General features: G+C 41.8%; 1 protein-coding gene across 9 annotated transcripts in view; it reads right to left on the bottom strand.

Moving 5' to 3' along the window:
* Positions 1–12,851, bottom strand: part of MAST2 (microtubule associated serine/threonine kinase 2) — a 229,155-nt gene that overhangs the window by 28,868 nt on the left and 187,436 nt on the right. For 6 of the 9 annotated variants that reach the window (XM_030823812.1, XM_030823814.1, XM_030823816.1 and 3 more), the window contains 3 exons: positions 5,514–5,589; positions 2,312–2,332; positions 442–520 (listed from right to left, as the gene is read on the bottom strand). In XM_030823812.1, coding sequence (XP_030679672.1) covers positions 442–520; positions 2,312–2,332; positions 5,514–5,589 — 176 coding nt within the window. The remainder of the gene's footprint in view (positions 1–441; positions 521–2,311; positions 2,333–5,513; positions 5,590–12,851) is intronic. The other 3 variants (XM_030823815.1, XM_030823818.1, XM_030823819.1) reach the window with 1 other exon arrangement.

The raw sequence follows: 12,851 nt of genomic DNA, 5'->3' as shown, positions 1-12,851 counted from the left end.
TCACTCTTCCCTTCTTTTTTGAAAGAAAAAGGTGAAAAAGAGGGGGAGAGTCTACCAAGTGCTTCAGATATGAGAAAGGTGATCTGCTCTTGGTTCCAGTTCTAGAAATAAGGATGGAGGAGTAGGGGAAGTGTGCTTAGGAGTTCCCATATCTGGTCTCACTGTCAAAGCAAAAGTTCATCCTCAAGCTCTCCTCTGCCTCCACTAGAAGTAACTGATTCCCAGAGAGGGCACTGGTCATCCTTTCCGAAGGCACTTATGGAGCTGGCTATGGTTGGGAAGGCACCCCAGCCCTCTGTTGCACCCAACATCATCTCTCAGCAACCTCTCTTGAGTTTGACTTTGGAGAAAAAGTTGAGAACCATTTTGTAACACTAGATAACCCAAACAGAAGTACTTCCTCAGGGTGAAGGAAGTATGGCCACAGATATGGCTACTTACTGAGACAGTGGAGCTAGGAGTGTTAGTTCCGTATCCTGAAGAGGGCAAAGAGGCCAAAGACCAGCGCCGCCCATCAGTCCTGTATGCAAGAAAAAGTATTAGGCAGTTTCTACAGGACTACACCCTGACCCACAACCTGCCTGTCTGTTCATCAGCATTTTAGGGGCAGTTGATTCACTGTAGGGCTCCTCCTTAAGACATTACTGCTCAGTCCAGTACATGCTTTTATATCTCTCTCCTACAGAGGGCTTATTGCTGTTTTCCCTGCAAAGACAGACATCTCTGACTATAAAATAGTCTATAACTTTGTATAACAGAAGAACATCTGTCATACAATACTGTGGTTTTGGAATATGTATTTTCATACTCTCAACTTACTTTCATAGAAACAATGACAGAGGATTCCAGCTATAGGCAACATTACAAGATAGAACTGCCACTGAAACGCAGCTATTTCCGTTTGTGAAGGCTCCATGTTAAGGGCTCTTTGGTCTTCCCCAGGCCACTGGCTGACAACAGGAAGAAGTGGGCCACCATCTGGGTCTGAACTGAGCTAATCAATGGGAAATAGTTATAGGCTGCCTAGGAGCTGTTAGGACTTATAAAACCAATATTTGGGAATGTCTGTCGAAGTGTGACAGTAACTTTATGAAAGAGGAGGGAGGTGACATACCCTTAGCTGTATATGAGACTTTGGGGGAGGCTTCCTGCAGCTCTCAAGAGGATGCTCCCCACAGCTCTCATCAAAACAAACAAACAAAACACACCCCCCCACCCCACCACAGTTATTTGCTTTACTGTAGAGGGGAAAGATCAAGCAGGGATCTAGTTTGAAACTTTTATAATATGAATGTGTGATTCTTTGCCTGGACTGTGGGATGTGGTGTATGCTTTTTTGTAGAGCTTAAGGGTACAGCCTGCTCTGGTTGAAGTTAGATACAAAGTTTTTTTGCTGCTACTCACAGAACCTTGGACTATCAGCAATGGAGGATCTTTATAAGTTCATATTACAATTTACAGAGAAAGCACTAAGATCCTGAGATTTGGGTGGTTTGTTCAAGGCTTCATGGTTATGGCAGGGACAGGGAGAGGAAGAAGCAAAAAGGAATAAATCTTGCTGGGGCTTCTCCCTTCGAAGCACTCCTCCCCACCCTCACCAATACCTAGCAGCTTTTCTACTCTGTTCTGTAAGGGGTGAGCCGCAGGTTCCATGCCACATGCACATGACTCAAACTTCATGCCACCCTGGCAGCAGCACATATAGGCTATAACTCTGCTGGAACCTAGTCTCTGAGGTTCAGACATGTCCAGGGAGCTGGGTCCTGGGAGCACCACACAATAAAGCAAGTCAGTTCCAGGAAACAGCTCAGCAAAGATGAGACAAGCATAACTCAGGGATGGATTTCCCAAACCCTTGTCAAATACACTTTTGTACACGTAAGTTTTCCTCCCCTTAGATAGAAATGAAAACTAGTTGCATGGCAGCTATTTCTCTGTATAATGAACAGCAGGGGCCACCAGAGTCAGAAAGAAATGCCACCACATGATGCCTCTATTTCCTCTATCTGGTTACCGCAGTCACCTGACTGTGCAACGCTGTGGGAATAAGGGTGACTTGTCCCTAAGCTCAGAAGTTTGGAACTATTCAGCAATTCCTGCCTCCAAGCATATGAGCTCTGAGCCTTGGTTCCAGCAGGTAGAGGGAGATCCCTTTGGGCCTCTTTGCAAGACATGAAAGGCCCAATGTTCATACCCACAGTCAGAGAAGAATCATCACAACCAGTTTTCACCAGCCACAACATCACAAACCATATTGTCTGGCCATGCATAGCAGTTTCCCAGCCCCTCTCCCCATTATACCCGCTATTACCTGTCAGCTCTGTGGCTATGGCTGTAGTAAAAAAATACACATTACAGTGAGAACCAAAGGAACCAGAGACAGTGATCTTTTTGAATCTTGGTATTTGGTCTAGCTTGGCACATTCCTTCTGTTTAGGAATGTGTGATAGTTTGAAGTGAAATTGTAGGACCAAAGGGTCTATCCTTAGTGTTTAATTCAATCTGTCTTTTGTTTGACATTGCAAACCCATGTGATCCTCCAAAGCGCCAGCCAGTAACACAGAAACAAACAATTCCTGATACTCTGTTTGGCAGGGTTGAAACACTTCTCCCCATCCCACCAATAACCAGCAGCTTTTCTTACTATGTTCTGTAAGAGGACAGCCCAGAGATCCATGTTCCATGCACATGACTCAAATGTCATGCCACCTAGCATAGACCTGTTTGGGTCTCAGTGGTAAAAACCAGGCCCTGAAGCCTCCTAGTTGGTCCTACTCCTAAACCCAGGCAATGAAACAGACCCATGGTATCAATGGAACAGGCTGTTCCCTCTGCCTGGAATGGTCTACACACACCTGCGTCCTCACACCTAAGGTGGCAGCTGCTTCTCATCCTTCAGAGAGGCTTTACATGGCCACCCAGTGGAGGTTCTTTGGCCTTAGTATCTTCCTGTTCTTTTTTTGTTTTGTTTTGTTTGAGATGGAGTCTCGCTCTGTTGCCCAGGCTGGAGTGCAGTGTCATGATCTTGGCTCACTGCAATCTCTGCCTCCCGGATTCAAGTGATTTTCCTGCCTCAGCCTCCCAAGTAGCTAGGATTACAGACCTGCGCCACCATGCCCGGCTAATTTTTGTATTTTTAGTAGAGATGGTGTTTCACCATGTTGGCCAGGCTGGTCTCAAACTCCTGACTTCAAGTGATCCGCCTGCTTCGGCCTCCCAAAGTGCTGGGATTACAGGCGTGAGCCACTGTGCTTGGCCCTCTTCCTGTTCTTTCATGCAGCATCATGCTCTTTCCCTCTATGGTGCTTGTCATAATTTATAACCGTATATTTGTTTGTCTTTCTCTCCCACTACTCATTTGTCTTCCTGCCAGGACACAGCTTTCAACAAATTAAGGTATCTCTATTAAAGATGACTTGATTGTGGTTGAATTGAGACAGAAAATATGCAAATAAGATAATATCAGGAATTGAAAAGTACTAGTTTGAAAATAAAACTGGATGATTTGATAGAGAAAGACAAGAAGGCCCCTTTAGATTGAATGTTTAGGGAAGGCCTCTCTGAGGAGGTGACATTTAAGAGGAGCTATGAATCATAAGAATGAGTTAGCTAAATGAAGATCTGAGGGAACAGCATTCCTTACAGAGGAAACAACCAGTACACAGACTCTCCTACATCCTGAGTTTCAGGGAAGTAGGGACTATGTCTATTTTGTTACCACTACATAACTAAGCACCCAGCTGAGTGTGCCTGGCTCTAGTTGGTGGTGCTCAGCAAATATTTATCAAATGGATGAGAAATAACTCAATGCCACCTATGGGGATCTGGCCACAGGTCTTGGTGTCCTAGCTCATACCTACTCTGAGAGTACAGTTTATATACAGTCCAGGCAAGAAGTCTGGGATAAGTCTTTCCAGCTGGGTTGGACAAACAAATGCATCAAACCAGCATATTCTTATACTGTAAGTGATCTTATCTGGATCCTTGCTTAACAAATTGGAAGTTCCATAGGGTAGGAGAGATGAGCCCATGGAACAAACCTGCATAAAATTTGTTTTGAATAAGGTAAGTGGGTTGAAGGAGGAAACCCAAGTCAGCCACCAAACTTATCCCAATCTGTTCATGTTCTTTTCACCTGCAAAGAATCCTGGAAAGAGGATGGATTTATTTTGGGTTATCACTGGAATAGTGAGTTAACACCATTTCCAGGAGCCTCCCCTTTTCCTAATATGTCTTTTTTAAAAAAGTAGTCTAAGTAGGCCAGGCGCGGTGGCTCATGCCTGTAATCCCAGCACTTTGGGAGGCCAAGGCGGGCGGATCACGAGGTCAGGAGATCGAGACCATCCTGGCTAACATGGTGGAACACCGTCTCTACCAAAAATACAAAAAAAGAAATTAGCCGGGCGTGATGGCGGGCGCCTGTAGTCCCAGCTACTCGGGAGGCTGAGGCAGGAGAATGGCGTGAACCCGGGAGGCGGAGTTTGCAGTGAGCCGAGATCGTGCCACAGCACTCCAGCCTGGGCGACAGAGCAAGACTCCGTCTCAAAAAAAAAAAAAAAAAAAAAAAAAAAAAAAAAAAAAGTAGTCTAAGTATTAAAACTGTCCTGGCCTCCGGCTATATTACATTCTCCATCCATTAAAGGTTACAAATCTGGAACCATAATTTTCCTGGAAGTCTTATACCAGAGACTAACTCTAACCAAGAACAATTTTAAAAATTAAAAAATAAAATAAAATAAATATAAACTCTGGCAAAGAATCTTAGAAAAGTTCTGACAAGAAATCATGTGTGTATAGAGCCCAGGTATGTGATTTGGATGGATAAATCTCATTCAGCTTTCTCTAAAGGCCTGATGATATTCCAGCCACAGGCAGAGCTGTCAGCATTGCTGCCACGGGCCACAGACAGGTTTGTTATCACTCTCAAGAGGGAAGAAACATGGGAGGAGGACTGTAAGCATGGCTCTGTATGCACCAAATCTTTCTAAATTCATAGAAGGAAAAGTGAAGTCCCTGTAGTCTCTTTATACCCCCAAAGGAACTCCAGCTCAAAGTCAAGGAGAGAGGCACAAAGGGCCCTTCCAGCTGCTTTAAACTAGCTGAGTTAAAGAGGACAAAGAGTATAACTTTGGGTCTTCCTGGAGGACAGCTTATTTTCTCATTCATCACTCTAGGACAGTTCTCAATTGAAAGTATAATGCTTTGGAACATACCCATAGGACATTACGGACTTAAAAAAAAAAGTGAATTATACAAATAAATCTACTTTTACTTAGTATCTACTCTCCTGTTTAAACATTCAAACACAAATACGTGGGGCACCTACAAAGCAAAACCAGAACACGATCATTACAACTTGGGAGAGGAAAGCAAAGACAGAGTTTTGATGGATGGGAGCTTCAGGTAATACACTTGAAAGAGTAGTGACACTTAAAGGAGGAATCTGACATTCAACTAACACTCATGCAAGTGCCACATGTGCTGGTCCCAGAGGAGGTTTCCTATCAACTTACCTACGGGCAGGAACAAAAGAAAAGTGAGCAGGTGCATTTGGAGAGAAATTCCGGGGGCTGTCCAAAGGACTGTTACCTGTGGATGGGAAAAGAAACGAAACTCTGTGAGGTTTGCTTGTGAGAAGGGTGGACATGACTTTCGGGCAAGAAATATTCCCCTAGCACTGGCAATTATATAGTTATTTTCTCAGGGCCACTATCAGTTTAATGAGTCTCTTTCTGTAAAAGTTTCATAGCCCAGAGGTTTTCTCCCTTGTTCCCAAGTTTCCTGTAACAACCCATGTCTCTCAGACAACCATTCTAGATCTAGCAGCAACTTGACTATTTCCTGCCCTCCTAGGAACACCTGAGACTTCAATCTGTCTTGTCAAGTGAACCAACATTCAGAAGGCTTAAAGAGCTCATTCGGTCAGAGGGTATAGCCAAATGTTCATGCTTTCTCAAAGTGCAATAGGACCCCTAATCCAAAAGTTTCTTGCATATATATCTCTGCGCACCGTATCCAAGGGCTAAACCAGGAACATGTGTGTTTTAAGGGGAAAGAGAAGTTCTCAGGTAGGGACTCAGGATAGTATTAAACCTTAAGATAGTTCATAATCAAGGCCCCCAAGTCTACAAAGCATACCGCCATTTCTTATTAGTATTCACGTGTTCCCTGTAACTTGCTAACTTAAAGCTCAGAAGCTTTGAACAAAACTGTAAGTTTACCTTTGTATTATTCCCAATGGTTCTTAAACCTAAGCCTGCCACACTTCTCTGGGCTATCTTCTAGCTGGGGGCTGGTAAGTAGGAGCCCCTAGTTGGCAGTTGTTAATATGACTACTCAAAAGGCCATGTTGAAGTAAGCACCATACTCCATGCTGTGCTGGCTCCCCTCTAACCCCTGTCCACCTCCTCACTTCTGTGCTTACCTCCCAGGGGCCTGGTACTTCAACATGCGCTGGCTTTCTCTTGGATAGTATGTTTCCTGCACAGGGTATGGATGTTCCAAGTTGCCAAAAACCTACCCCTTTGTTTCCCATTATCTCTATCTAATAGGGCTTATATGGCACTTAATGTCTTTTTATACTGATCTAGTAGAAACCAGCCTCTCAATCAGTGCTCCTACTACCCTATGCAGCAGCACCTCTGTATCAATTATATAATGGTATTGTTTTTGGTTGAAATAATAAGGGGCATTTTCAGTTCTTCTCACCCCCAGGTGCATAAAATATACAACTTCATCCAGTGGATCTGCTCTCAACATTGCATGAACTCTGGGTTTTCCATGCTCTGTGTTAGGGCTATCTGTTATGACCTCTCCCCATCTTCTGGCTAGCGGGCACCAGGATATAAGGGAAGTGATCCTGAGTAGCTGTTTCCTTAGCCAGGACTTAATAAGGGTCAGGCCTCCTCAGAAGTATCAAGGCTTATTTTTTTAAAAAAATTCTATTCTTTTTTGATAGTGTCATCTCATGTCAAAGATTAACAAATACCCACAGTTTGATTCTTGACATGCAAAATCAGATGCCCTTTGTTGGTTCCCAAAACCACCCAGCTAAAGCCACAAGGAGATGCCTGGACATGAGCATCCTACAATGACTAGACTTCCAAGGATCGGTCTGGTTACAGAGGTACAAAGAATCTTCCAGGTGCGCATAGTAGAGCTAGGGTTACATAACACACACATATGTCAGAAATAACTAACACCGAGAGGGAAAAAAAAAAGCAGCAAAAAAACTAAATAAACAGCACCACTGAGCTGTAGGACAACTTCAAGCAGGGGGAGGGGAGAGCAGTGGATACAGAAAAAAGATAGGAAGAAATAATGGCGGACAATTTTGCAAATTTGACAAAAACCATATACCCACATGTTGTGTGACAGGTCCTTTACCAGATTACTTAAAGGTACATATGTTCACTGCCTGAAACCTGAAGGCTAGGCCCATGGCAATGGTAACCAGCTGAGGAGCAGGTATCCCTGAGAACCAGCCAACCATCCCAGAGAGTATCTGAGAATCTCTCAAGAAAAACGCTATCATTGTTCAAACACAGTAGGCAAAGATCCAGAAAATTAGCTTAAAAGCAGTTTAGAGGGAGCCGGGTACAGTGGCTCACGCCTGTCATCCTAGTTTGGGAGGCTGAGGAGGACGATCACTTGAGTCCAGGAGTCTGAGACCAGCCTAAGCAACATGGCAAAACACCCCATGTCTAAAAACAAACAAACAAAAAAATGCGGTTTAGAGACAGGAGGCAGTGTGGATCACTAGAGCTGTCCTGCTGCCGTCCAGGAGTGCCTTGTATGTAAGTTGAATAAACTTGTCTACTCATCAAGTTACACTTGTCTGAGTCATTCTTTGGTCTCATGGCTCCTTCTCAGTTTAGATGGGATGTTGCAATCCCAAGTTTTTCTTGTAACATCACAAATCTAAGAATCTCTAAGAATCCCAAACATGAGAAAGAAGAAGAGAAGTATATCAAAGAATACCATAGTCAAATCGCTCAAAACTCAAGAAACAGAGAAAAATCTTAAGAATGGCTAGAGCTTGGTGGAGCTGGGTAAAGTGAGAAGATATGTTATACAGAGGAACAAAGACAAGGATTATAGCAGATTTCTCTATTGTTTCTATTGGAAACAATGCAAGAAGACAGCAGAGCAATATCTTTAAATTATGGAAGATATGGGCCAGGCGTGGTGGCTCACGCCTGTAATCCCAGCACTTTGGGAGGCCGATGTGGGTGGATCACGAGGTCAGGAGATCGAGACCATCCTGGCTAACACAGTGAAACCCTGTCTCTACTAAAAAATACAAAAAAATTAGCCGGGCGTCATGGCGGGCACCTGTAGTCCCAGCTATTCGGAAGGCTGAGGCAGGAGAATGGCGTGAACCCAGGAGGTGGAGCTTGCAGTAAGCCGAGATCGCACCACTGCACTCCAGCCTAGGTGACAAAGCAAGACTGTCTCAAAAAAAAAAAAAAAAATTATGGAAGATATGGCTATTCTCCTGCCAACCTAGAATTCTAGACCCAGCTGTTGTGTAGTAAAGAATTTGACTGGCCTTAGTCCCCAGTTCCTGGGAAGGAGCCTCTAAATCCTTGGAATTTCCCAAGTGATAGGAGTGCTTTTGTTATTCATGATAGGGCCTGATACTTTATGCTAATGATATAACTCAGGATGGGGGCTGGCCACACCTGAAAGACCAACCATGTAATTGGAGGGTTGGGGCTTTGAGGCTCACCTAGCACCAGGGAGTGCTAGCACTCACCTAGCACTTTGGGAGGCTGAGGCAGGCAGATCACCTGAGGTCAGGGGTTCAAGGCCAGTCTGGCCAACATGGCAAAACCCCGTCTCTACTAAAAATACAAAAATTAACCAGGTGTGCTGGCACATGCCTGTAATCCCAGCTACTTGGGAGGCTGAGGCAGGAGAATCGCTTAGAACCTAGGAGGCTCACTGCAATGAGCCGAGATCGTGCCACTGCATTCCAGCCTGGCTGGGCGACAGAGTGAGACTCCGTCTCAAAACAAAACAAAAACAAAAAACAAACAAACAAACAAAAACAACAAAAACAAAAAAAAGAGGATTAGGGCTTTGAGCCACTTGCTATCAGTCTGACATAAACCTGACTTCCCAGAAGTGGAGAGGGGCTAGAGATTAAGTTCAGTCATATGGCCAATGAGTCAATCAATCATGCTTATAAAATAAAAGCTCACTCTGGACACAAAGCTCCTGTGAGCTTCCCTGCTTAATAATAATTTGTATGTATTGTTATACATCCATGTGCTAGAAGGGTGATGCATCCTGACTTCACAGGGAGAAGGCACTGGAAGCTTTGTGTTGGGACCCTCCCAGACCTTGTCCTACACATGTCTTCTTTGGCCGGACCTGATTTTTATCTTTTTTGCCACAATAAAATTGTAAACTTAAGTATAGTGAATTACTGAACTCAGGAGGTATGAAGAAACCTCAAATTTGTATCCATTTTGTCAGAAGTATGGGTGACTTGGGAACCCCCAAACTTCTGCTTGGTGTCTAAAGTGAGGGCAGTTTTGTAGCAGACTGGGCCCTTGTAAAGTTTGGCCTAATTTGGGGTAGTTAGTGTCAGAGGTCATTGTACCAGCAAAAAAAAAATTTTTTTTGAGATGGAGTCTCGTTTTGTTGCTCAGGCAGGAGTGCAATGGCGCAACCTTGGCTCACTGCAAGCTCTGCCTCCTGTGTTCAAGAGATTCTCCTGCCTCAGCCTCCCAAGTAACTGGGATTACAGGCATGCACCACCATGCCTGGCTAATTTTTCTATTTTTAATGGAGATGGTATTTTACCATGTTGGCCAGGCTGGTCTCAAACTCCTGACCTCAAGCAATCCTACTGCCTCAGCCTCCCAAAGTGCTGGGATTATAGGCATAAGCCACTGCTCCTGGCCTCAGCAAAAATATTTTTAAAAGACAGAGGTAAAAAATAAATACTTTTTCAAACAAAAAAACTAAATAAAATTATCAACAGCAAACCACACTACAAAAAAATGTTTTAAAAATGTCCTTTAGGCAGAAGCAAAGGATACCAGGTGGAAATATGGATCTGCACAAAAGAATGAAGAGCAATGGGAAACTTAACTACATGGAAAAAGATGCATGACATTTTCTTATTATTTAAATCTCTTTAAAAAGCAGTACATGTTTAAATAATAATAATATTATTACTATTAAATAATAATAGTGTGGGATTTACAACACATGAGGATCAAAAGTTTGAAAACAACTGTATAAAGGCTGGAAGGGGAGACATGGAAGATTCTTATCCTGTATATGAAGTGGTATAATATTATTTGAAGATTGATATGAGGGATATGTTAAAGATATATACTATAAATGCTAAGGCAAACACTAAACAATAAAGGGTTATAGCCTATAAGCCAATAAAGGACTTAAATGGAATAAAAATACACACTTAACCCCAAATAAAGCAGCAAAAGATCACAGAAGGAGAAAAAAACAGGTGGAATAATTAGGAAAGAAAAAGGGAGGTGGTAGACATAAACAAACCACATCAACAACCACATTAAATGCCCCAATTAAAAGGTAGAACTTGTTAGATTGGATTTTAAAAAAAGAAAGACTCCATTAAAGAAACTGAGTCAATAACTAATAATCTCAAAAAAAAGCACCTGTTTCAGATGTTTCACTGATTAATTCTACCAAACACTTATAGAAGAAATGATACCAATTCTCTACAATCTCTTCCAACCAAAGATGATTGTAACATGATTCCTAACTCATTCCATGGGGCCAGTATTACTCTATTACACAACCAAATAAAAATATTGTAAGAAAAAAAATTATAGACCAATATCTCTTATGAAAACAGATGCAAAAATTCTCAATATAAGAAATATCAAATCCAACAATGTATAAAAAAGTTACATACTGTCACCAAATGGAATTTACTCCAAGTATGCAAGGATGGCTCAACATTTGAAAATCAATTATCTACCACATCAACATACTAAAGAAGAAAAAGCATATGGTCACATCAACTGATACAGAAAAAGCACTTGACTAAATCTAAAACCCATTTAAAACTTTTTTGATAAAAACTCAGCAAACTCGGAATACAGGAGAACTTCCTCATTTGACCAAGAACATCTACAGAAGACATACTTGTTGTTAACATCATACTTCATGGGGAGAAACTGGGTATTTTTTCTCCAAGAATGGGAACAAGGCAAGGATGGCCTCTCACTAGTCCTATTCAGTATAATACTGGAAGTTTTAGCCAGTGCAATAAGGTAAGAAAAGATGGCTGGGTGCAGTGGCTCATACTTGTAATCCTGGCACTTTCAGAGGCTGAGTTGGGGGGATTACTTGAGCCCACGAGTTAAAGACCAGCCTGGGCAACATAGTGAGACCCCATCTCTAAAAAAAATAAATAAATAAAAAAGCAAAACAAAACCAAAAAGGCAAGAAAAGGAAATGAAAGGTAAATACATTGGGAAGGAGGAAATAAAGGTGTTTATGTTTAGAGATGACATGATTGTCTATGTAGAATATTCTAAAGAATCAACAAACAACACTCCTGTAACTAATAAGCAATTACAACAAGGTTGCAGGATATAACGCTAATATTAAAAAGTCAATTGTGTCCCTTTATACCAGAAATGAATAATCAGAATTTGAAATTAAAAACACAATACCATTAACAGAAAAACTGAAATGCCTACATATAAATTTAACAAATGCACTGAAAATCTATACACTGTAAATTATGAAACTCTGATGAAAGAAATCAAAGATCTAAATAAATGAGACACTGCATGATCATAATGGAAGACTCAATATGACTAAAATGTTAATTATAAGCAATTTGATCTATGGATTAAATGCAATCCCAATCAAAATCCAAGCAAGTTAGTTTGTGAATATTGACAAATTGATTCTAAAGTTTACATGGAAAGGCAAAATAACCCAAACAACCAATACAATACTGAAGAAGAATAAGGTTAGAGGACTGATATTACCTGACCTCAAGACTCACTATAAAGCTATAGTGATCAAGACAACATGGTACTGGTGGAAGAATAGATACGTAAATCAGCAGAACAAAGTAAAGACTCCAGAAACAGACCCATACAAATACAGTCAACTGATATATGACAAAGGAGCACTGGCAATTCAATGAAGAAAATATATATTCTCATTGACGAATGGTGCTGCAACAACTGAATGTTCATATGCAAAGAAATGAATCTAGATACAACCTTTTACAAAAATTAACTCAAAATGGGTCATGAAAATGATCCCAATGTAAGATTTACCTAAATGTAAAACACAAAACTATAAAACTTGTATATGATAACGTAAGACAAAATCTAGGTGACCTTGGGTTTGGCGATGAATTTTTAGGATATGAAACCAAAAGCAAAACCACGAAAAAAAACATTAATAAGCTAGACTGCATTAAAATTAAGAACTTCTGCAAAAGATACTGTTAAGAGAATGAAAAAGACAGACCATAGACTAGAAGAAAATGTCTGTAAAAAACACATACTTGGCTGGGCGTGGTGGCTCATGCCTGTAATCCCAGCACTTTGGGAGGCTGAAGATGGAGGACTGCTTAAGCCCAGGAGTTCAAGACCAGTCTGGACAATACAAGGAGATCTTGTCTCTACAAAAAATTTAAAAATTAGTTGTGTGTGGCAGCCTAACGCACCTGGTCTCAGCTACTTAGGAGGCTGAGGTGGGAGGATCATTTGAGCTTGGGCTGTAGTGGGCTGTGACTGCACCACTGAACTCCAGCCTGGGTGAGAGAGCAAGACCTTGTCTCAAAAACAATCAAGAAAAGTCAAGTCCCAACCCCCAACCCC

This window comes from Nomascus leucogenys, chromosome 12 (genome assembly GCF_006542625.1).
Source record: "Nomascus leucogenys isolate Asia chromosome 12, Asia_NLE_v1, whole genome shotgun sequence".
Lineage (NCBI taxonomy): Eukaryota > Metazoa > Chordata > Mammalia > Primates > Hylobatidae > Nomascus > Nomascus leucogenys.
This window is presented reverse-complemented; position numbering and strand designations above follow the sequence as displayed.